Source organism: Guyanagaster necrorhizus (genome assembly GCF_019112545.1).
Source record: "Guyanagaster necrorhizus MCA 3950 unplaced genomic scaffold BT62scaffold_33, whole genome shotgun sequence".
NCBI classification, from domain to species: Eukaryota; Fungi; Basidiomycota; class Agaricomycetes; order Agaricales; family Physalacriaceae; genus Guyanagaster; species Guyanagaster necrorhizus.
In genome coordinates this window covers 356,189-381,705 of record NW_025064912.1, presented here as the reverse complement: position 1 = coordinate 381,705, position 25,517 = coordinate 356,189, and the positions used below count along the sequence as shown (strand labels likewise).

The following is a 25,517-nucleotide window of genomic DNA, read 5'->3' as shown; positions in this document are numbered from 1 at the left end:
GGCAAGAAGTACCCACCATGTTTTTGCCTTCTCTTCAAGATATATCATGGCAAATCTGATCCTGTACATGTTGAGCATGAAGAATAGTGCATATACCCAGAAGTACTGGTCACAGTCAATGAGGAAATGATCTATGTCATCAGAGGCCCCCTTGAACAGGTGGGGCTTTTGTAGGAGGTCAGGTCAGCAGTTGATGACTGCTGCATCAGTGGTGAGGGTGGTCATCAGGTTTGAGATCTCACTGAAAGATGAGACATTCCAGATTGTCAGAGGGTCTGAGAATCAATGAAGGGAGCTGTCATCAGCAACAGGACTCCCCAGTGGCTGTGTTTTCTTGCACATGATGCACTCATTCTTGATGGTAAACCCTAGTTCTACCACCTTGGGGTTATCTCCTTCCATTGATTCTGGCACCTTTCCACTTCCTTCAGCTTCATCTGATGGGGGTTGCCCAGCAAGAGGTTGGCACATTGGTTGTGCCCATGGATTCTGATATGGGTTTTTCAGCTGTGGTCAGCTTTGAGTGAGCCAAGATGCCATGCTGTAGATGGCTGAGATGGCAAATGTATAGCAGGAGGAGTTGCTTCAAATTGAGGGTGCCATGTACATGGCTTGGCTGCACATGACACTCAGCATCCACAGCATTGGTTCAATGTTGTTCCTGGACTTATATGCTAGGAGCAGTGCTAACTGAAATCCTAAATATTTTCTGTTATAAATAAAAATGGCCTGCTTGGTGGCCACATATTGAAGAATATCTGTGTTGAAGAGGATCTGAGTGCATGCAAGGTGAAAACGGATACAGCAGAGTGCTATCCACTGATCACACTCACACCAACACACACACAAAACTCTTAGTTTGTGGAGGGATTATAATGTGATAAAAATAGTAATCAACAAATATAATTGTCTTCTTTAATGAATTTACAGCATGTGAACAGTAATAGCATGCATACAGCAGTCCTAGATCTCTCTAAGTCTCAAAGCTTTTCGTTTTATCAAAACAAGAGGTGGCAACAGGTGTTGCTGGATCTCAAGGCAAAGAGTACTGCAGCTCAATACAATATGTCAAAACACTCTCACAAAACTCTCCAAAAAGTCCTAAGTACAGCCCAGATCACCTCAAAATCCCTAATACACACAATACATGACTCAAAGCTTTGTGCTCTAAGCAAAAACCAATCACAAACATGTCCACAAGTGCCAAAGAGCACAGATCTCTGTTCACAAGTTTCCAAACCAATCATAGACCCACAGGATTCAAACCTATGTGATCCAGAGACACAAAACACAATAAACATCATCTGACAGACCAAAGGGTTTGAACCTCTGCCACCTGTAGCACCATGCATCACAAATACCTCAAAAACTCAAGATGATGCCCTTCAGACACTGCTTTCTTATTCTCAGATTAGAGTGCAATCCAAAACCTCTTATCAAACCAGGTTCAAGTCCTTCACAAGCTTCAAAGCCTTACTCAGTTCTTAATGCTCTCTCAATGATATTTGATAATAAGTTTATTCTCTCACCCAAAGTTACAAACATGAACCCAGAGCTAGAGTGCAAGACTTTCTGTGCCCAATACACTACAACTGTGGAGGTCAGAAAACTCTCCCTTCTACTCATACAATGTGGTATTTAAATACTCTACTATGGTACTTACTAATACAATCCTACTATAGTATCTTCAAAGCATGGGACTCCATGCTGGATCCCACAGGTATTATTCACATGAATATCACAGTTGCTGCACTTATTCTCTTCCAGTGTTAAGCCTAAATTCCATGTGACTAATAACACATGATAAACTGACACAACCTTGCACTTCAGGTTAGAATGTCAGAGTCCACTGATGTGTTGATGGTGCTGTGTAGTCAAGGTGTTGCAAGTTGCTTGAGATAAGATGGTGAAAGAATAAACTTTAGCTCAAAGCTGGAGATTACCAGTGAGAGTGAGAGTCTTAAATACTGTACAAGTCCTGGCTAAATATACTACTACTTATTGTGCATTGCTGTGTCTTTTGTGCCTATTGTTCTTGGGCATTATTACTGTATATAAAAGAGTGATTGTGCATTGTTGGGCAATGCTGTTGTGTCAAAAGACAATGATGAATGCAGCCAGTTGTGATGACTAAGCTTTGTCCCATGGTCTTAAGTGCTGGCTCAGGTGCTCTGACTAAGTATAAATAGGGGTCAGTTGTATGAAAAAGAGTAAATATGAGGAAAAATCATACATAACATTACCCTCTCCTTAAGACTATCATTCTGATAGCTTAATTTAGAGATAGTTTATAGTTGTATATTGTGTTGTTGGTGGACATTTGCTTCTCATTGACCCACTGGTTTGATTTGGGTCTGTAGCCCTTTCAACTGACCAGGTAATCAATCATGGTGGTCATACCACCTCCTTTTGCCTTGATTTTTCATAATTTGTGGTATAATACTTGGTTGACTTCATAATGTTCCTCATCATCAATCAAGTCAGGCAGTGGAGGCAGTGGTCAATCCTGATTGAGGAAAGCAGGGGCAATGTATAGTGTTAACAGTGATTCATTGAAGATGTTGTGAACCTTCCAGGTTGGAGGAAGATGTAATCTATAAGTGGAGTTGCTAATTTTAGCAAGGATCAGAAATGAGCCTGTTCATTTATTGGATAGTTTACATTTTGGCTAAAGGAGGTGAAGGTTTGTTGTATCCAGCCAAACTTTATCATTGACTGAATATTCACAGGCTGGTCAATGATACTTATCATACTGTTTTTTTATGGTGATGGCAGTCTTTTCAAAGGCTGTTTTCATTTCAGCATGAATTTTTGCCATTGTGGTGGTAAAGTTTGTGAATGTGAGGGTTGTTGTTTGAGCTCATTCTGTTTGGAATATTTGGATGTTGCCCATAGTTGATGAAAAATGGAGTTTGGCTTGTGGCTGAGTGGATGCAGTTGTTGTGTTGGAAAGCTGCTAAAGCCAACCATTCCACTCAGTCATCTTGTTGGTAATTAATGAAGAGGTGTAGGTACTTTTCCACCTCCTGGTTTGCTCATTCTGTTTGGCCATCTGTCTGTGGGTGATAGGCAGTTGAAGCATTGTGCTTTATGTTAAGGAGTTGGTACAAGTCATTGAGGAATTTTGAGACAAATTGAGGACTCCTGTCAGAGATAACAATCTGAGGCATGCCATATTTAGCTTATACTTCATCTTGCAGAATCTTTGCCCATCCTTCAGAGGATAGCTTGGTCAAACAGGCAATCAGAATGATTGTGTTAGGCCTAAGCATCACGTGAGCAGAACCACATGATAAATGGCTGTCCCTTCACACTTCGAGAGATCAGCTGAGTTCACAGAATTGGTCCTTCATCTGTGTGACTCAAGGTCAGTGATAGACTCAAGGTAGAATGGTAGTTATAAACTTTAGCTCAAAGCTGGGATATGCCAGTGAGAGCTGTGGGTCTTAAATACTGTACAGGCTGTGCTAATAATATTCCTACTAATTGTGTTTGTCTGTGTCTATAGTGCCCATTGTCCTTGGGCATTGTTACCATACATAAAAGGGTGCTTGTGTGTCATTGAGCATTGTTGTCTGAGCTGACTTGATGGATGGGTTAGTTGTGATGACTAAGCTCTCCCATGGTCCTATGCATCCTGACTAAGCATAAATAGGGGTAAAATCATAAAGAAAAAGGAAAAAATCATAACATTACCCCCTCCTTAAGACCATCATCCTGATGGCTTAATTTAGGGATAGTTTGTAGTCATGGATTGTGTCATTTGCTGCCATATGTTTTTCATTAACCCATTGGTTGGATTCAGGTCCATACCCCTTCCAGCTGACAAGATAGTCAATGGTTGTTGTTGTCTCCCTGCCTCTTGCTTTGACTTTCCTGACTTTGTGGTTTAAGACTTGGTCAATTTTGTAATGTTCTTCATTGTCAATCAGGTCAGGTGAGGGTGGCAGAGGGCATTCCTGATTTGGGAATGCTGGGGTGACATATGGTGAAAGGAGACTTTTGTTGAATACATCATGTACCTTCCAGCTGGTTGGGAGGCAGAGCTTATATGCACTGTCCTCTATTTTTACAATAATAGGGAAGAGGCCAGTGTGTTTGTCTGCCAACTTCCTTTTTGGCTGAGGCAGGTGTAGGTTTGTCATGTCAAGCCAGACCTTTTCATTGATCAAGTATGTGTGGGCTGGTTGATGGTGCTTGTTGTACTGGATTTTCATCGTTGTTGTGGCTCTTTCAAGTGCAGTTTTTGTTTCAGAATGAATTTTTGCCATGTCAGCAGCAAAGTCTGTGGAAGCGGGTGTTGTCACCCAATGGCATGAGGTTTGGGCGATGTTGGAGTGTCATCCATAGTTGACAAAGAATGGGGTTCAACCAGTTGCTGAATGGATTCGATTGTTGTGCTGGAATGTGGCCAGCACTAACCATTCAACCCAGTCATCTTGCTGATAATTGATGAATAGTCACAGGTATTTTTCAATCTCTTAGTTTGCTCGCTCTGTTTGTCCATCAGTTTGTGGATGATAAGCAGTGGAAGCATTTCGTTTAATGTTCAGGAGTTTGTAGAGGTTGTTGAGGAATTTGGAGACAAATTGTGGTCCTTGGTCAGAGATAACTACTTGGGGCATTCCATATTTGGCATATACCTCATCTCGTAGGATTTTCGCCCACCCTTCTGACATTAATTCTGTAGAGCATGCAATGGAAATGATTGCCTTTGAGAATCAATCAATGATGATGAGGATGGCATCATATCTATTGCAGTCAGGTAGCCCAGTGATCATGTCAACTGAGATGTGAGTCCATGGGGCTGATGGGATTTCATTCGGATGAAGGGGAGCTGCCTGTGGTTGTGTTGAGGCCTTTCCCCTTTGGTAGGTTTTGCATGCCTTGACATATGCCACAATGTTGGCCCCCATTTTGGGCCACCAGTATTCTCGCAGAATGAGTTCTTTTGTTTTGGTGACACCTGGGTGCCCTGCTGTCATGTGATCATGGCAGGTGGTGATGATTTCCCCTCATAGGCTCTGGTCCCTAAGGATATAGATCCTTCCATCATAACAGATCATCCCATCTTCTTTTGTCATTCCCCTCTCGTGGTTGAGTGATGGGGTGACCCTTTGGTCCCATTTGTGGTTGTCTTGGGTTGTGCTTTTGATCCGCTCATGAATCTCTTCCTCCATTGGCATTATCATGGCCTGAAAGTGTTCAGGCCATAGGATGGTGATCCCCACATTGTTGTTTCCTCTCTGATCATGATCAGCACATTGGGAAAGAAGGTCTGCTTTCTTGTTTGCCATTCCTGCTTTGTGATGAAGGGTGTATTGATATTGGGTAAGCTCCATAACCCATCGAGCTTGTCGACAGTTTAACTTTTGGGGCTGTCAGAAATATCTGAGATTCTGGTGATCAGTCCAGATCTTGAAAGTCTTAGTGGCCCTGATGAGATAGTGTCGCCATTCCTCTAGGGCAAGCATTATTGTGAGCAGCTCCTTGTTGTAAATTTCATAGTTCCTTTCTGTTGTCGTCAATGCTTTTGAAAGGAACACGACTGGGCACCATCTTCCATCCTGTTCCTGAGACAGTACTGCTCCAATTGCTCCCTTGCTAGAGTCGGCCTCTACTCAGAACTTTCCTTCTTGGGATGGTATAGCGAGGACGACATCCTCAGCTAGTCATCATTTCAAGTCTGCAAACATGAGTTGCTGGGAATTCCCCCATCCCCATGGGGCATTGCCAGTGAGTTGAGTCATCGGTTGAATGATTTTGCTGTAGTCTTGAATGAATCGCCGATAGAAGTTTGTGAATCCAAGGAACGATTGTAATTCCTTCTTCTTGGTTGGTTCCAGCCATTTGACTATCCCAGCCACCTTGATGGGGTCCATCCTGATACTCCCTTCACTAATAATTACCCTGAGGTATTCCGTTTCCAATATCTCGAATTCACATTTCTTGGCTTTGAGGAATAGTTTGTGCTTCCTCATTAGGGCGAGTACCTGTTGTACCAGGTTCCGATGCTCCTCCCTTGTTTGTGACATGATTAAAATGTCATCGAGGTAGATTGTGATTTTTCTGGTGGCAATGAGATCTTTGAATATATCATTCATCATCCACTGGAATGTGGCAGGGGAATTGGTTAACCCAAAGAACATGATGGTGGGTTTGAATAGGCCTTGATTGGTCCTAAAGGTGGCTTTCCATTCATCTCCTTCCTTGATTCACATGTTATTATACCTCCAGTGGACATTGAGTTTGGTATAATATTTGGTGTCCTGGAGCTTGTCCATTAGTTCTGAGATCAGGGGCAAGAGGTATCAGTTCTTGATCATCATTTCATTTAATTTCCAATAGTCCTGCACTGGTTGGAGTTTACCATCCTTCTTCTTTATGAAGAAGAATAGCGATGCTATTGGGGATTTTGATGGTCGAATCTGTCCACTGGACAGGTTCTCATCGAGGAACTTGTCAAGTTCCTGCTGCTCCTGATTGCTGAGGGGGTAGGTTTTGCAATCCAAGTTGGCATTGGCATTGGGGAGTAGTTCAATGGTGTGGTCTCAGGGCTTTAGGTTTGGGAGCTCATCGAAACTCTCTTTTTCAAAGAGATCTCGATAGTCCCATGCCCACTCCAGTACCAGTTCTTCAAAGGTTTTTTCTACCTTTCCCTTGTTGGCTTTCATGGCCAGGTTGTTGGCATGATGAATGGCTCAGATGCGAATCTCCTTTTGCAAGTCTACAGCCAGGATGGTCTTGCCATCCTCCATCTCCTCATCCCACCTATCATCTGGGTTTTCATCAGGCAGTTCAAATGGGATTTTTCAGCATTAGCATCGGGCGAAGGTTATTCATTCAGTCTTTCAATTGATGAGTGGGTTATGTCATATGAGCCAGTCATGCCCGAGGAACAACTCCTTTGTTCTGAGATCAGTTACTGCTAAGTCGATTCATTTGGAGTGATCTCTGATCGTTAAGTGCAGTTCGACAAATTCTGTGATCAAACCAGCTTGGTTTTTTGTCCCATCAGCATTATATATGGGGATTGGAGCTGCAGTGGACTGGGTTGGTAACTTGTGTTGAATGATGAAAGCACAGTTTATTGAGCTCCTGGTACACCCGCTATCTATTAGAGCAGTTACCGAGTGCATGGATCGGTTGGTCAGGGTCTCGATCTGGGCTTTTGTCGTTAGGTCTCTCTGAGGTGTTTTGGTTCATCAGATAAACTTGTGGGGCCCATGTAGCCCATCTAGCCATTCTAGAGCCCTGCTTTGTTCTGTGTTCTTTAGTTCTTCCGCCATTTCCTCAGTGGCTTCCCCTGTTTGGGATCAATATATCCACCCTCCTAGTGTGGCTTTTGCTGCACTTCCATCAACTGCTTCCTTGATGGCTCTCCAAGTCCACTCTGTATTGAATGGCCTGAGCCAGTTCGAAGGGCCCTCTGCCCTGATTCAGCCCATGGGTGGTTGAGTTTCTTTTTGTGATTCAGTGGTGTGCATAGTAATTGTTTGTGGTATATTCAAATGCATATTTAGTGGCATAGACATAACTACAGAAGTATTGTAAGTCCGTTCAACAGCTGGGGTTGGCACACCATGAAGTTTGTTGGCTGATCCAGTGGAATCGCTCACTGGTCAGCCCCATCTTTTACTTCCTTGACCTTTGTCTCCTTCCCAAGTTCTTCATCTTCTTTTTGTAACTCAGCTATCTGCGCCCATATGTCTTTGTGGATTTACTTCTTCTTTGGGCAGTCTTTGGCCATGTGCCCCTTCTATCTGCAATTGAAGCACTTGCCCTCCTTCTTCATCCAGTCTATGTCCATTGGTTTTCCTGCACCAGTGTATGTGGTCTCTGTTCCTGTCTTCTGACTGCCGTAATTTGTTGCCATTGAGGGTCCTGGTGATTTCCTGGCAGTTTGCCCAGACTTGTTCTGGATTGGTGGGGTTGATTTCTTGGTGTAGTCTTGTAGTGTCGATGATTCCGCTTTCTGCCTTTGTTGTTCCTTATACATCTTGATGATCTGCTCCTTCCATTGGTCATATCTGACTGGCATCAGCATTCTGACACCCATTGTGGAGATCATCATGAGGTATAAGGGGGAAACTCCTCTCTTGAGGGCTTCGACCATTCGGCCATTATTTCTGATGTTGTCTCTGATCCTGGCTAGCTTGGCAAGCCTTTCTAGCTTGTTGAAGTAGTCTGTAGCCATCTTGTCCCCCATCTTGTATTCCTTGATCTTTTGTCTGTGTACCTCTTGTACTGCAGGATCAATGAATTTGTCATTCAGCATTTGTTTGAACACCAGCCATGAGGGGTATTGGTAATGTCCCCGAGTGGAGGATTGGAAGTTCAGGGCGATAAGGATCCACCAAGTCTTGGCCTTCTCCTCTAAGTAGGAGGCGGTGAAGATGACCTTGTTCATGTCAGACCCCAGATACCCAACATATACCTCGAAGTATTGTTTACAGTCTATGAGGAATCTGTCGATATCATCGGAGGCCCCCTTGAACAGGCAGGGTTTCCGAAGCAGGTCCGGACAGCACTGGAGGACATGGGCATTTTCAGGTAATGCTCTCATAGGGTTAGGCCATCCATCAAAGGGTGGCTGACCCCATTCGGCAGGGGGTCTGGGGAATGAATGGAGGGAGTGATCGTCAGCTACTGGGCTTCCCTTTGGTTCCTCTATCTGGACAATGACCCCATCTCAGATTGTGAATCCAAGTCAGATGGCCTCAGGATCATCCCTTATGGGTTCCTTTCTGGCCTCACTGGTCATGGCTTGGTCAAGGAGTGGTTGCCCCCCTAGGAGTCAGCTTCCCTGTCCTGTCCAGGGGTTCAGGTGTCTTGTGGTCAGCTGGACTTGGGCTATGGTAAGCCAGGCTGCCATGGATTGTGCCGAATAGTTGGAGTTTGTAAAGGTGCTTTGAAGTGATAGAGCCTGGTATATGGCTCACTTTGGTGGTATGGAAGGGGTCTTCAGCATTGGTCATATGCTGGGGGTAGCCTGATAAGCCGGTGTTCAGCTGATTGGATACTCAGGGTGTCATTGATTATACTGTTGGGCAGCATAGTCTGTTGCTGCCCACCTTAGAATTTCTGTTCGCTTGTTAGTGTCTGAACGTAAATATAATTGTCCCATTGCTGATGCTATCCAGGCAGCATTGCACCACAAGAAGTTTACTCCCCATAGGTAGTACTCCTGGTACTCCTGTGCCCTTTCCTCCTGCGCTAACCTTCCTACTTCTTCTTCGTCAGTCTCTTCCAGTGAATCATATGGTGGTCCCCTGAGAGGATTGCTACTCTCCATTTCTTCTTCCTCATCTTCATCTTCCTCCTCGAGGAGAGAACTGACAGGCTGGTCATAGAAACTCCCAGCCCCTTCTTGCCAGATGGTCATCATGCTGTCCTGGCTGGGAGCTCAGGCCAGCAGTTGAAGGACCTAGTGGATAGTTGTAGGTGGCAGCTGACTGGCTACTGATCTCAGAGTCATAGCGGCTTCCACCAGTTGCTCTTGCTGCCTCCACTCACTCACAATAGAGGCGGACGTTCTGCTGGTAGTCATCATTGTCAACAAGCTGTCTGACCACCCTGCTTCCAAGGAACCCTCAGAGGGCCTGGGTGGGGATATAGGCATTTTCAGGGACTTGAAGCCCATAGTGTCCAAGGATGGCGGAGGGGAGACTCTGCTGTGCTTCCTTCTGCTGCATGGATTTCTCCTTGGTATCAGTTCTCACTCCAGACGCTGGTTCCAGAGCTCGGTTCTCAGAAAACAGGAGTTGAGAGGGAGGGGTCAGCTCGTACTGGCATGAGTACGCTTGCAACTTCAGGTTGTAGTCCATAGTTGGCTCAAGCCAACTGCTCTCTCTCCATTTCTTGCTGCTGCTCTCTGTTCTGCTCATCATACTTAGCAGCCTCCCTTCTTTGCTCCTCTTTCTCATGGTGGCTTGGACATTCATCATGTACTGGCTGTGGCTCATTCTGCTGCCTATGCTCTTCCTGTCAGATGGCATCATCATAGTTAAAGAGAATGGTAAAGTCTCAGGTTGAGAAGTACCTCCATACTGTTTCTTCTCATACTCGTCATTGCTCATTGTTGTTCTGGGGGTTCCTCCTCATCCTCAAGTTGGTTCAGGTAGGAGTGGGGGAGTCATGAGGCTGGCTGCCAAGAGTGGGGGGTTGGGATCGTCGAGCCATCCTAGGGGCATCGAGAGAGTCCCTGGCATGGTCGGCAATCCCATGGGTTCAGGAGGCAGAAGAGAGATCAGGGGAGGGGGACTGTTCAAAGAAGTCTTCTGGGAGGTTATGGTCCTCACCATGGAGGATTGTGTCTGGTACAAAGATCCCATTGTTTCTTGAGATGCGAGGCTGCCAGTTTCCAGGTTGGGGAGAGTGCTGTCTTCCCATTTCTTCTTGACCATCCCCCTAATACATGCCACTAGGCCTGGCTTCTGGAAGCTGGTAGGTTGTTCATTGAGAGTTGGGGATGTCATATAAGGGGAGGTCTGGGGTTACATTTTGTGGAATACGTTGAATGCTTTGGAATTCTTGATAATGCCTAATCACCCAGGCAGTGATGGAATGGCATCCCCAGTGACATGCTCTCTCCATGTTCAGGCATGTAAAATTGCAAAAATTGCAAATACATGGACTGCATTCCAGTCCAGTAAGCATGTAACAGAAAATAGGACTAGAGCACACAGAAACCTAGCTATCATAATGCTAAACTGAAGTAACAATAAGCAGAGTGCATGGCCTAGTAACAGACTAATACCAGAGGGGTTAGACTGCATGTGAGATCTCAGCACTTGGCCCTAAATGTGCCAATACTATCATGAGAGGACATGCTAAAAATAAAAAGAATATGATCGAAACATGATCAGCAATCCTGATCACATTGATCAATGATGCACTGATGGAACATGCTTGAGAACAGAGATCCAGGACCCTAAGAAAGGTATCTGAATAACTGGGTGCTGAACAGAGAGATGCAATGATGGCAACAAGGGGATAGGTAGAGGAATATTATGCTCAGAGATGAATAGCACATGTGCTGCTCAGAGACTCGCACACATACTAATGGTGCTTTAGCATGCTTAACACAGCGAGGGACTCCACATCATACCATGGTATGACATATACTATATTGGGAAAGTTAATTAATACATGCCAGGCCAGAAGTGGTGCGTTTCATGTGCCAGAGAGAATGTTGAGACACTAGAGAAGAGAACATAACTATTGTGGCTGACTCCAGACATAGGAGATAACTCCGGGGGTCCAGAACAGTCTACCACTGTCAGAGATATGTCACCGAGGCAAGAAGAAAGTGAGCAGAGTGGGCTAGGCCAGCTAGCCGAGGTCAGCTAAGCGAGGAAACCTTGTGCAGTCCTGGCGCAGAAGCGAATAAGTGCGGCAACTGTGATACGCATGCGAATAGTACCCATGGGATCCAGCATGGAGTCCTGCACTTTGAGAATACCATAGTAGGATTGTATTAGTAAGTACCATAGTAGAGTATTTAAATACAGTATTGTATGAGTAGAAAAAAAAGTTTCTGACCCCCTCAGTTGTGGTGTATTGGGCACAGAAAGCCTTGCACTCTAGCTCTGGGTTTGTGTTTGTAACTTCAGGCGAGAGAATAAACTTATTATTGAATACCCTTCAGAGAGCTGTGAGAACTAAGCGAGGCATCGAAGCTCATGAAGGACTTAAGCCCAGTTTGATAAGAGGTTTGGATTGCGCTCTAACCTGAGAATAAGAGAGCGGTGTCTGAAGGGCATCATCTTGAGTTTCTGAGGTATTTGTGATATGCAGCGCTACAGGTGGCAGAGGTTCAAACCCTTTGGTCTGTCAGATGGTGTTTTATTGGGTTTTGTGTCTCTGGATCACATAGGTTTGAATCCTGTGGGTCTACGATCGGTTTGGAAGCTTGTGAACAGAGATCTGTGCTCTTTGGCACTTGTGGATATGTTTGTGATTGGTTTTTGCTTAGAGTGCGACACTTTGAGTTGTGTATTGTGTGTGTTAGAGATTTGTGTTGATCTGAGCTGTGCTTGAGACCATTTGAGAGTTTTGAGAGAGTGTTTCGATGTATTGTATTAAGCTGCAGTATCCCTTTGCCTTGAGGCCTGGCAACACCAGTTGCCACCTCTTGTTTTGATAAAACAAAAAGCTTTGAGACTTAGAGAGACCTCAGACTGTTGTAAGCATGCTATTACTGTTCGTGCGCTGTGATCTCATTGAAGAAAACAATTACATTTGTTGAATACTACTTTATCGCATTATAATCCCTCCACAAACTAGGAGTTTTGTGTGTGTGTTGGTGTGAGTGTGGTCAGTGGATAACACTCTGCTGTATCTGTTTTCACCTTGCACATGCTCAGATCCTCTTCACCAGCACAGCTTGATGATCACCAATAAGCCAATCAATGTTCTGACGATAGAAGCTAGGAGTTCAAAGAACTCGTGATCAAAATTTGGGTTGGTAGGAGTTGCAGAGGGCATTTGGTTTCTCAGCACAATTGGGCTTGAGAAAGGGAAGTTGGAAGCTTCAAGCTAATTGTTAGGCCCAAGCATCATGTGAGCAGAACCACATGATAAACAGCTGTCTCTTCACACTTTGAGGGATCAGCTGAGTTCATGAAATTAGTCCTTCATCTGTGTGACTCAAGGTCAGTGATAGACTCAAGGTAGAATGGTAGTTATAAACTTTAGCTCAAAGCTGGGGTATGCCAGCGAGAGCTGTGGGTCTTAAATACTGTACAGGCTGTGCTAATAATATTCCTACTAATTGTGTTTGTCTGTGTCTATAGTGCCTGTTGTCCTTGGGCATTGTTACCATACATAAAAGGGTGCTTGTGTGTCGTTGAGCATTGTTGTCTGGGCTGACTTGATGGGTGGGTTAGTTGTGATGACTAAGCTCTCCCACAGTCCTATGCATCCTGACTAAGCATAAATAGGGGTAAAATGGTAAAGAAAAAGGAAAAAATTGTAACAGATTGCTTTAGAGAATCAATTGATAATAATGATAATAGCATCATAGCCATTACAGTCCAGTAACCCAGTGATCATATCTACCAAAATGTGGATCCATGATGTTGATGGGACCTTGTTTGGGTGGAGTGGAGCAGCATGTGATTGTGTTAAAGACTTGCCATATTGGCAAGTCTTGCATGCTTTGACATATCATTTAATGTCCTGGCCTATTTTAGCCACCAGTATTCTCATAAGATCAGCTCCTTTGTCTTGGTGATGCCTGGGTGCCTGGAAGTCACATGATCATAATACATAGTGATGATCTCACCATGGAGTCCTTGGTCTCTTGAGATATAGATCTGTCTATCATAGCAGATCATTCCTCCTTCTTTCATCATCCTGTGCTTGTGATTGAGGGAGGGGGCTATGCATTGGTTCCACTTCCTTGTGTCTCTCATAGCACTTTTGTGGTGGTTAGAGCCTTGGAAAGAAATGCAACCAGTCACCATCAGCCCTCTTATTCTTAGAAGAGGACAGCATCTATCACACCTTCACTAGAGTTGGCTTTGATGCAGAATTTTCCTTCTTGAGTTGGAATAGTGAGAAGTATATCCTCTGTTAAACAGTGTTTGAGGTTGTCAAATGCCAACTGTTGCAATACACCCCAGGATCATGGGGCATTACCAGTTAATTGCATCATTGAATGGACTATCTTGCTGTAGTCCCAAATGAATCATCAGTAGAAGTTTGTGAATCCCAAGAAGGATTGGAGTTTCTTCTTCTTAATGGGTTCTGGCCATTTGGTGACTCCTATGATCTTGATAGGATCCATTTGTATACTTCCTTTGCTAATGATTAATCTGAGATACTCAGTTTTGAGTACTGCAAACTCACACTTCTCTGCTTTGAGGAATAATTTATGTTTTCTCATCAAGGCTAGTACTTGTCATACCAGCTTCTGGTGTTTCTCCTTTGTTCTTGACATGATTAGGATATTGTTGAGGTAGATGGTGACTTTTCCAGTGGATATGAGGTCTTTGAATATGTTGTTCATCATTCATTAGAATGTGGCAGAGGAATTTGTGAGCCCAAAGAACATTACCATCAGCTCAAACAGTCCTCAGTTCATTCAGAAGGCCACCTTCCACTCATCCCCTTCCTTGATTCAGATGTTATTGTATCCCCATCAGACATTAAGCTTCATGTAGTATTTGGCACCCCTCAACTTGTCCATCAGTTCTGAGACTAGAGGAAGAGGATAATAGTTTTTAATCATCATCTTGTTGAGCTTCTGATAGTCTTAGACTGGACACAGTTTTCCATCCTTCTTCTTGACAAAGAAGAATGGTGATGCCATAGGGGATTTTGATAGTCTGATCCTTCTGCTGGATAGATTTTCTTCAAGGAACTTGTCAAGTTCCTGTTGTTCATTATTTCTGAGTAGGTAGGTTTTGCAATTGAGGTTGGCAGGTGTTGGGAATCAACTTCATAGCATAATCCCAGGGTTTAGGTTCAGGAAGCTCATTGAAGCTCTCCTTCTTGAACAGATCCCAATAATCCTGCACCCACTCAGGCACCATTTCTTTGAACATCTTCTCTCTCTTCTGTTTGTTGGCCTTGGTGGTGAGATTATTGGCATGGTGTACTGCTTGAATGTTTATCTCATGTTGTAGGTCAATGGCAAGAATCATGTTCCCATCTTTCATTTCTTCATCCCAGCAATCTTCAGGGTCTGCATCTGGTAGTTTGAATGGTAGCTTTCAGCATTTACATTAGACAAATGTTATCCTTCCAGTCTTTCAGTTGATCAGCAGATTATGTCTGATCAGTCAGTCATATCTGAGAAAGACTTTCTTTGTTCCCAGGTCAGTGATGGCTAGGTTGATCCATTCAGAATGATCTCTGATCATGAGTCATAATTTGATGAACTCAGTGATTGAACCAGCTTAGTTCTTCATGCTGTCTGCATTGTACACCAGAATAGGTGTGGCAGTTGCCCTTGTTGGGAGTTGGTGCTTGTTGATGAAAGCATGGTTAATGAAACTCTCAGTACAACCACTGTCTATAAGAGCAGTTATGGCATACACAGTGTGAGATGTGAGAGTTTTGATTTGGGCTTTAGCCAGTGAGTCTTGTCCCAGGGTTTTAGATTGTTGAATAAACTTCTTTGCTCCTTGAAGCTCATCTAACCACTCCAGGGCATGGCAGTGTTCTGCCTTTCTGATTCCTTTTATTGCCTTGTCAACAACTTCCTCAACTCTGGTCTTGTGGATCCAATTCCAAAGTATGGCTTTTGCCACTTCTTCAGTTTTAGCATTCTTGATGGCTCACCATGTTCATTCAGTGCTGAATGGTTGTAGCCAGCTATTGGGGCTCTCTGTCCCTGTTTGGCCCATGGGTGTTTGAGTTTCTTTTTATGATTCATTAGTGTGCAGGGTGGATAATTGAGGTATATTCAAATGCATGTATAAGTTGGGCATAGGAGTAACTACAGAGGTACTGTTAGTCCAACTAGCAGCTATTGTTTGCATACCATGAAGTCCTTTGGTCAGTCCAGTGGAATCACTCACTGACTGGCTCCATCTTTTACCTCCTCCACTTTGGTTTCTATGCCAAGATCTTCTTCTTCTTTTTGCAGTTTGGTGATCTGTGCTTGGATATCTTCTCAAGTCCTTTTCTTCTTTGGACAATCTTTGGCCATATAGCTCTTTTGTCTGCAGTTGAAACACTTCTCTTCCTTCTTCATACAGTCTATATCCATAGGCTTCTCTGCTCCTGTGTATGTTGTCTCTGTCTCTGTTTTCTGTGTGCCATAGCAGAGGCCATTGAGGGTCCTGATAATTTTCCAGCAGTTGTCTCTGATGATTTGTTCAGGGTTGGTGGGATCAACTTCTTTGGGTAGTCTTGCAGGGTCAATTGTTCTGCTTTCTGCCTTTGTCGCTTCTTGTACATCTCAATAACTCTTTCCTTTCATTTGTCATATCCTACCAGCATCAATGCTTTAATGCTGATGCCAGAAATCATCATGATGTATAAGGAGGAGACTCCTCTCTTGAGGGCCTCCACCATCTGCCCATTGTTTGCTATGTCATCTCAGATCCCAGTGAGCTTGGCTAACTGCTCCAGCTCATCAAAGTCATCTGTTGCCACCTTATCTCCCATCTTGTAGTCCTTGATCTTTTGTTTGTGCACTTCCTGCACTGCCAGATCAATGAACTTGTTGTGTAATATTTGTTTGAATACTGGCCATCAGGGGTATCAGTAATGCTCTCTGGTGAATGATCAGAAATTCAGGGAGATAAGGATCCATCAGATCTTGGCTTTCTCCTTGAGGTATGAGGTGGTAAAAGCCACCTTATTTATGTCAGTCCTGAGGTACCCAATGTAGATCTCAAAGTATTGTTTGCAATCAACCAGGAATCAGTTGATGTCATCTGAGGCCTCTTTGAAGGGTCAAGGCTTGCAGAGTAAGTTGGGCCTGCATTGTAATACTGTGGTGTTTTCAGGTAGTGCACCCATTGGGTTGGACCATTCCAAGAACAGGGATTGTCACCACTCATCAGGCAGTTGTGAGAATGAATGAAGTGAATTATCATCTGCTATGGGGCTTCCTTGCAGGACAGCTTCCTTTTGGATGATGACTCCATCCCTTATGGTGAAGCCCAACCATACTGCTTCAGGATTGTCTCTGATTGGTTCCTTCCCTGTGTTGCTTTCAGTGGCTTCATCAGGAGAGGGTTGTGCTCTCAAAATCCTACTTTCCTTGCCAGTCCAGAGGTTTTAGTATAAGCTCAGCAGGTTTGCCAGCTGTGGTCAGGATCAAGAGAGCCAAGTTGCTATGGACCAGGAGGATGGAGCAGAATATGAAAACATGCTTCAGATTGACAGGGCCATGTAGATGGCTCATTTCAGAGTGATGGAGGGCAACCAGAGCATTGGTCATATAGTCTGCAGCATCTGGTATGCCAGTAGTCTGCTGATCTGATTCTCAGGGTGATTCTTGTTGTATTGCATAGTGGCATAGTCAGTTGCCCCATGCCTTAGAATCTCTGTTCATTTGTTAGGTTCAGAATTCATGTATAATTGTCCTATTTGCAATGCCAACCAGTTGGTGTCATGCCATAAAAATGTTATCCCCTTCTTATACCACTCCTGGTATTCCTCAGTCCTTGCTCTTTGGATTTCTTCCTCCAGTATTTCTTCATCTGTATCCTCAACCAGTCTGTAAGCAAGCTCTCTGCCAGTGCAAGGGGGTTTGCTGCTCTCAATCTCCTCATTCTGCTCTGGCTCATTGTCCTCTTCCTCTTCCTCAAGGAGAGAAGTGGTGGGTGGGTCATAGAAACTCTCCTTGTCCTCTGGCAGTCATGCCATCATTGTTGACCTGCTGCTCCAGCTGGATACTGGGCCCAGTGGTGGGGCCTGAAAAGTCTAAGGCATTGAGGTAGGAGGAAGCAGGCTGACTTCCAATATTGGAGTCATACCAATTCCCTTCTGCTGCTTGTTCCACCACCACTTGCTCATGATAGAGGCAGATATTTCTGTGGTATCTGTCATCAAGGAGCTGTCCAACCATCTGGCTTCTGAGAAACCCTCAGAGAGCATAGGTGGGGATGTGGGCATTGCCAGGTACTTGTAGTCTGTAGTGCCCAAGGATGGACTCATCATCCTTGAAAGTGGTGTCAGTGCTAGAGGTTCATCGGAGAGGGGGATACTGGAGAGTTGGAGGGCAAGGGGCAGTTCTTAGGACATCGTCCCAGGCTGGAGAGGACATTCTGTTGTTTCTGGCTTGGGCTTCATTGGCTGTGAGGATTTCTGCATTGACCCAGTGCTCTGGCACCCATAGGTTGGAATCAGTTGTGCTAGGTTCTCTGAATACTAGGGTAGAGAGGGATCAGTCAGCCTGGACTGGCATGAGTACTGACATGACTTCTGGGCAGAGCCCATATCAGTTTGAGATGTTTGCCCTTTCAAGTTGGGCCCTCTCAATGTTCTACTGCTCTTCCCAATGCTGCTGATCATGCTCAGTGGCTTTGACTGTCTGTCTTCTTTTTTCAATGATCCACTCCTCAAGCTTGCTTTGGGCTTGCAGGAGAGCATCTCACCACCTCTGTTCTTCTTGTTGGAGTGCTTCATCATAGTTAAAGGAGACATTGAGGTCCCATGCAGAGAATAGGCAGTGAATGATCTTGTTTTGGTTTTCTCAGATTTGTCACTCATCATCAAGCCTGTCCAAGGGTGCCTGCTCCATCCTAGTGCTAGGCTGAGGTGCTATGAGACTGGCCTCTAGGTGACACTTGTTGGGATCTTGGAGCCACCCAAGTGGCATTGAGGGAATCTCTGGTATAGTCAGCAATCCCATGAGTTCAAGAGGTGCCAGAAAGGTCAGAGGAGGGAGACTGCTGAAAGAAGTCCTCCAGGAGCCCCCTGTCTTTCTGGTTAGAGACAGAGGGTGGAACCCAGGGGTTCCTGAATCCTATGACCTGATGGTGACTTGATCTGGATTGAGAGGGATATTCATGTCTTTCTTCTTCTTGATTACCCCTCTGATGTGAGCTGCTAGGCCCAGCTTCTGATAAGGGGCTAGTCAGGGGCTGGTGAGATATTCTTCAGGAGTTGAGGATGTCATGTAGCAGGAGATTGGAGGTTATGTTGTGTAGTATATGTCTCATATGCTGAAATTCTTGATAATGTCAAATAGCACAGGTGGTAATCAAGTGACATCCCTGGCACAGCTGGATAATGACAAGTAGACCTAAAAGGGTTCCAATGATAGAGGCTAGGAGTTTGAAGAACTCTCAATCAAAGTTTGGGTTGGTAGGGTTTATGGCAGATATTCAGTTTCTCAGCATGATTGGGCTTGAGAAAGGGAAGCTAGAAGCTTCAAGCTAATTGTTAAGCTCAAATTCCACATGACCAATAACATATGATAAACTGACACAACCTTGCACTTTGGGTTAGAATGTCAGAGTCCACTAATGTGTTGATGGTGCTGTATAGTCAAGGTGTTGCAAGTCACTTGAGATAAGATGGTGAAAGAATAAACTTTAGCTCAAAGCTGGAGATTACCAGTGAGAGTGAGTGTCCTAAATACTGTACAAGTCCTGGCTAAATATACTACTACTTATTGTGCATTGCTGTGTCTTTTGTGCCCATTGTCCTTGGATATCGCTACTGTACATAAAAGAGTGATTGTGCATTGTCAGGCAATGCTGTTGTGTCAAAAGACAATGACAAATGCAGCTAGTTGTGATGACTAAGCTTTGTCCCACAGTGAAGAGGATCTGGTGCATGCAAGGTGAAAACAGATACAGCAGAGCATTATCCACTGACTACACTCACACCAACACACACACAAAACTCTTAGTTCATGAGGGGATTATAATGTGATAAAAGTAGCAATCAACAAATATAATTGTCTTCTTTAATGAGATCACAGCACATGAACAGTAATAGTGCACTTACAACAGTCTGAGGTCTCTCTAAGTCTCAAAGCTTTTTGTTTTATCAAAACAAGAGGTGGCAACTGGTGTTGCCAGGCCTCAAGGCAAAAGATACTGCAACTCAATACAATACATTGAAACACTCCTTCAAAACTCTCAAATGGTCCCAAGCACAGCTCAGATCAACTTAAATCCCTAACACACACAATACAGGACTCAAAGCTTCGCGCTCTGAGCAAAAACCAATCACAAGCACATCCACAAGTGCCAAAGAGCACAGATCTCTGTCCACAAGCTTCCAAACCAATCATAGACCCACAGGATTCAAACCTATGTGATCCAGAGACACAAAACCCAATAAAACACCATCTGACAGACCAAAGGGTTTGAACCTCTGCCACCTGTAGCACTGCATATCACAAATACCTCAAAAACTCAAGATGATGTCCTTCAGATACTGCTCTCTTATTCTCAGATTAGAACACAATCCAAAACCTCTTATCAAATTTGGCTCAAGTCCTTTGCAAGCTTTGATGCCTCACTTAGTTCTCACAGCTCTCTCAAGGATATTCAATAATACATCTATTCTCTTACCTGAAGTTACAAACACAAACCCAGAGCTAGAGTGCAAGGCTTTCTGTACTCAATACACCACAACTGTGGGGGTTGGAAACTCTCCCTTCTACTCATACAATGCAGTATTTAAATACTCTACTATGGTACTTACTAATACAATCCTACTATGGTATCCTCAAAGTGCAGGGCTCTGTGCCAGATTCCACAGGTATTATTTGCATGCATATTGCAGTCACCATGCTTATTGTCTTCTGGGTGATGACTGTGCCTGCTGTTCCTTCACTAGCTGACATTGGCTAGCTGGCCTAGCCAGGTCTGCTCACTTTCTTATTTTTTTGGTGACACATCTCTGATAGCAGTAAACTGTTCTGAATCCCTGGAGTTGTCTCCCATGTCTGGAGTCAGCCACAATAGTTATGTTCTCTTTTCCAGTGTCATGACATTCTCTCCAGCACATAAAATGCACTGCTTCTGGCCTGACATGCATTAATTAACTTATCCAATATAGTATGATGCAGGATCCCTCACTGTGTTAAGCATGCTTAAAGCACTGTAAGTATGCATGCAAGTCTCTGAGCAGTATATGTGCTATTTATCTCTGAGAGTAGTATTCCTCTATCTATTCCTTTGTTGCCATCATTTCATTTCTCTGTTCAGCATCCAGTTATTCAGATATCTTTCTTTGGATCCCAGATCTCTGTTCTAAAGCATGTTCCATCAGTGCATCATTGATCAATGTGATCAGGATTGCTGATCATATTTCAATCATATTCTTTTTATTTTTAGCATGCTCTCTTATAATAGTATTGGTGCATTTAGAGCCAAGTGCTAGGACCTCACATGCAGTCTAACCCCTCTGGTATTTGTCTGCTACTAGTTATATTTGTTGATTACTACTTTTATCACATTATAATCTCTCCACAAACTAAGAGTTTTGTGTGTATGTTGATATAAGTGTGGTCAGTGGATATCACTCTGCTGTATCTATTTTCACTTTGCACACACTCAAATACTCTTCAATGGATCAAAAGTGCCACCAGGGACACTAGTAAATGGGACCAGCATGTGGCTTTATCTCTAAATCATGAGCAAGGAATGATGAAGGAAGGATGAATGATCTGATATGATAAAAGAATCTACATTCCCCAGGATCAAACCCTGCATGGTAAAATCATTGCTACCTGTCATGACCATGCAACTGTGGGACACCCTGGAATTGCCAAAACTAAAGAATTGGTATTATAAGAATATTGGTAGCTAAAGCTCAGCCAAGACATTGAATGATATGTCAAGGCCTGCAAACTCTGCTAATAAGGAAAATCATCAATTCAAGCCCATGCTGCACCACTACACCCTAATAAGATCCCACATACACTCTTGACCCATATCTCTATGGATATGATCACAGAGTTGCCACCACAATGGCAAAAATTCATAAAGAAACTAAGGCAGCTCTTGAAAAAGCTGCCTTTACCATGAAGAAGCAATATGACAAATATTGCCATCCCTCACATCAATATTCTGTCAATGATAAAGTTTGGCTGGATATGACCAACCTCTACCTATCATGCTTCAAACAGAAACTTGCAGACAAATGGACTGAACCCTTTTTGGTCCTAGCCAAAGTTGACACATTGGCCTACAAGCTCTGTCTTTCCCTCTCTTGGAAAATCCACAATATTTTTAATGAAATATTGTTAACCCTTTATATTGCCCCCACATTCTCAAATCAAGAATGGCCCCCACCACCATCTCCTGAGCTGATTGATGACAAAGAACACTATGAAATCAAACAGATACTCAATCATAAACTATGAGAAGTTAAAGCAAAAGGAGGTGGCATGACCACATCCATAGACTATCTCATCAGTTGGAAAGAGTATAGATCTGAATATAACCAATGGATAAATAAGAAATATATGGATGTGCCACAAGCTATATGGGACTATGAATTATCCCTAAATTAAGCCATCAGAACAATGGTCTTAAGGAGGGAGTAATGTTATGATTTTTCATTCTTTTATCTTTTTCTAAGTCATTAACCCCTATTTATGCTTAATCAGGATGCTTGAACCAAGTGCTTAAGACTATGAGATAGGCTTAGTCAGCACAATCAGCCTGTTTTGTCATTGTCTTTCAATGCATGACACTGTCTGATGATGCACAATAAACCTTTTGTGTACAGTAGTGATGCTCAAAGACAATGGGCACAAAGAATGTAGCAATGTACAATAGGCAAGTAGTATAATTAGATATGACTTGTACAGTATTTAAGATGGCTCACTCTTGCTAGTAATTCCCAGCTTTAAGCTAAAGTTTATTCTACACCATTCTATACTTGAGCCAATCCTAAGGCCTTGTGACATACCAATCAGAATATGCATCAAGTGAACTCAGTTGATCTCCTGAAGTGCAAGGAGACTTCTGTTTATTACATGTTTCTGTTCACATGATGCTTGGATCTAACAGTCTCAGTATGGCTCTCAGAGGTTCTCATCATGCAAGTTGAAGTTAGACACTCTATAACTATCATAGTCAGTATGGACCAAGGAGGCAGAGCTTCTGGCTGGCATGACATAGAGCAAGTTGTGTTCTGAGTTTGATAAAACACTTCAGGTCTTGAAGCCACTCTAGAGGCATCAAGAGAGTCCCTAGTGATGTCTCCAATCCCAGGCTCTTGTGGAGCAGTAGAAGGGTCAGAGAATGGTGAGTCTTCAAAGAAGTTTGAGAGGAGGTTCTTGTCCTCATGGTTAGAGATAAGGGATGGGATCCATGGGTTTTGGAAGTCCATAAGGCAATTGTTTCTGTTTCTGCTGTCTGGTCCTCTGAGTCGAGAGGAGTATCTGTGTCTTTCTTCCTTCTGAATGTTTCCTAGATGCAAGTTGCTAGGCTCAGCTTTGGGTATAGTTCTGAGCAGAGGCTGAAAGGAGGTTCAGGTGGATTCTGGAATGTCATAGAAAGAGAGATTGGAGATTACATTCTGGAGTATTTGTTGTATATGCTGGAATGCCTGGTAGTGTCTGACTATCCAAGTGGTTACTCATTGTCATCCTCAGCAAAGCTGAATGATTGTCAAAAGATCTAAAAGTGTGCCTATAATAGCCACTAGTAGTTTGAAGAAGTCATGCATGAGAGTGTTGGAGAATGTGTTTGCAGATGGCATTCAGTTTTCTTCATGCTTATTGTGCATAAAGAAAGAGAAGCATAAGCTTCAAGCTAATTGTTAGATCTAAGTCACATGTGATTGTAAACACATGATAAACTGACATCACTTTGCACTTTGAGTGGAGCATCAGAGTTCACTGATGTAAATGTTGATCAATGTGTTTTAAGGCCTTTAGACTGGCTCAAGAGTAGAATGGTGTAGAGATAAACTTTAGCTTGAAGCTGGAGATTCCCAGTGAGAGCAAGCCTCTTTATATACTGTACATGATGAAGATAAATATAAGACTACCTATTGTATACCTCCAAGTCCTTGTGCTTATTGTCCTTAGACATTGCTACTATACATAAAAGGTCAATTGTGTATCATTGAAGGCTGGTTGCTACATCAGAGGACAGTAATGGATTGGCTTATTTTGTGATGACTAAGCCTCCTCATGGTTTCAAGCACTGGTCTAGATGCTCTGACTAAGCATAAATAGGGGTTAATTCATAGAAGGAAGGTAAAAAATAGGAAAAATTATAACAGTTGAATTTGTTGAAAGAAATAGTAGTGTCTGACTATCCAAGCTGTAACTGATTAATATCCACAGCAAAATGAAATGATAGTGAGTAGGCTTAAAAGCATTCCTATGATGAAAGCTAATAGCTTAAAGAAATCATCAGTTAGATCAGTTGCTGTGATATTGATAGAGGGCATTTGTTAGACCCAAGTTGCATGTGACTAGTAACACATGATAAATGATTGATACCTCATGTTCAGGTATGACGATCAAGTCCAGTGATACCAATGCTTTGTGTGATCAAGGCACAGACAAGTGAGCTTGAGAACAAGTATGGTATGAATAAACTTTAGCTTGAAGCTGGGGTATACCAGCGAGAGCTGTGAGTCTTAAATATTGTACAGGTTGTGCTAATAATACTCCTACTAATTGTGTTTGTCTGTGTCCATAGTGCTCATTGTTCTTGAGCTCCTTTGTTATACATAAAAGGATGGTTGTGTGTTGTCGAGCATCATTGTCTAAGTCAACTTGATGGGTGAGTTAGTTGTGATGACTAAACCTCCCACAGTCTTATGCCTTCTGACTAAGCATAAAATAGGGGTTAAATCATAGAAAAGGAGGAAAAATCATAACATTACCCCCTCCTTAAGACCATCATCCGGATGGCTTAATTTAGAGATAGTTCATAGTCATGTATTGCATCATCAGCTTCCATATATTTCTCATTGACCCACTGATTGGATTCAGGGCCATAGCCCTTCCAGCTGATGAGATAATCTACTGTTGTGGTCATCCCACTGCCTTTCGCCTTGATTTTCCGGATTTTGTGATTTAGGACTTGGTCAATTTTGTAGTGCTCTTCATTGTTGATCAGGTCTGGGGGTGGTGGCGGTGGGTGTTCTTGGTTTGGGAAGGCTGGGGCAATGTATGGTGTGAGGATACTTTCATTGAATACATTGTGGACCTTCCAGCTAGCCGGGAGGTGCAGTTTATAGGTGCTTTCACCTACTTTTGAGATAATGGGGAAGGGGCCAGTGCGCTTATCAGCTAATTTTCATTTTGATCATGGAAGGTGTAGGTTTGTTGTGTCAAGCCAGACTTTGCCGTGTATTGTGTATATATGGGATGGTCATTGGTGTTTATCATAATGGGTTTTCATTGTTGCTGCAGCTTTTTTGAGGGCAGCTTTTGTTTTGGAATGGATTTTTGTCATTTCTGTGGTGAAGTCTGTGGATGTGGGTGTTGTCATTTGGTGATGTGTCGAATAGGTTACATTTGGATGTTGCCCATAGTTAACAAAGAAGGGAGTTTTACCAGTTGCTGAATGGGTGCGGTTGTTATGTTGGAAAGCTGCAAGTGTCAACCACTCTACCCAGTCATCTTGGCAATAATTAATGAAGAGGTGCAGATATTTTTTGACTTCCTGGTTTGCATGTTCTGTCTGCCCATCGGTTTGCGGGTGTTAAGCCCAAGTCTCATGTGACTATTAACATGTGATAAACAGTTCAGTACCTCGCACTTTGGGTATGTCCAACTGAGTTCACAAAAGTTAATAGCGGAAGTGATTCAAGGCTCAAGTAGTAAGAGCTCGAGAGTAGTTTGGTGAAGATAAACTTTAGTTCGAGACTGGGGTGTTACAGCAAGAACTAAGCTACTTAAATACTGTTTTGCTGTCGTGTTATAAATAACTGTTCACAAAAGATATTGTTCTGCTGTAGAGCTGTTCCCCCTACTGTTGCCAGGTTCTCCACAAAAGCTGTTGTACTGCTGTGTGCTGTTAATGCTGTTCCGCAGTTAGAGGACAAAAAGGACATTGTCTCTCTCTTCACAGCACACAGCAGTGCGACAGGAGAATGACCATCTTGGGTAGCTGAGC

At 43.3% G+C, this 25,517-nt stretch overlaps 1 protein-coding gene across 1 annotated transcript; it reads left to right on the top strand.

Annotated features, from left to right (window-relative positions):
- Positions 1-9,924: 9,924 nt before the first annotated feature.
- Positions 9,925-10,344, top strand: BT62DRAFT_923000 (uncharacterized protein; the record flags this gene model as incomplete). Its single annotated transcript, XM_043184462.1, has 2 exons — positions 9,925-10,018; positions 10,121-10,344. 2 exons carry the CDS (start codon positions 9,925-9,927, stop codon positions 10,342-10,344), a joined length of 318 nt encoding a protein of 105 aa, XP_043035497.1.
- Between the last annotated feature and the right edge of the window lie 15,173 nt (positions 10,345-25,517).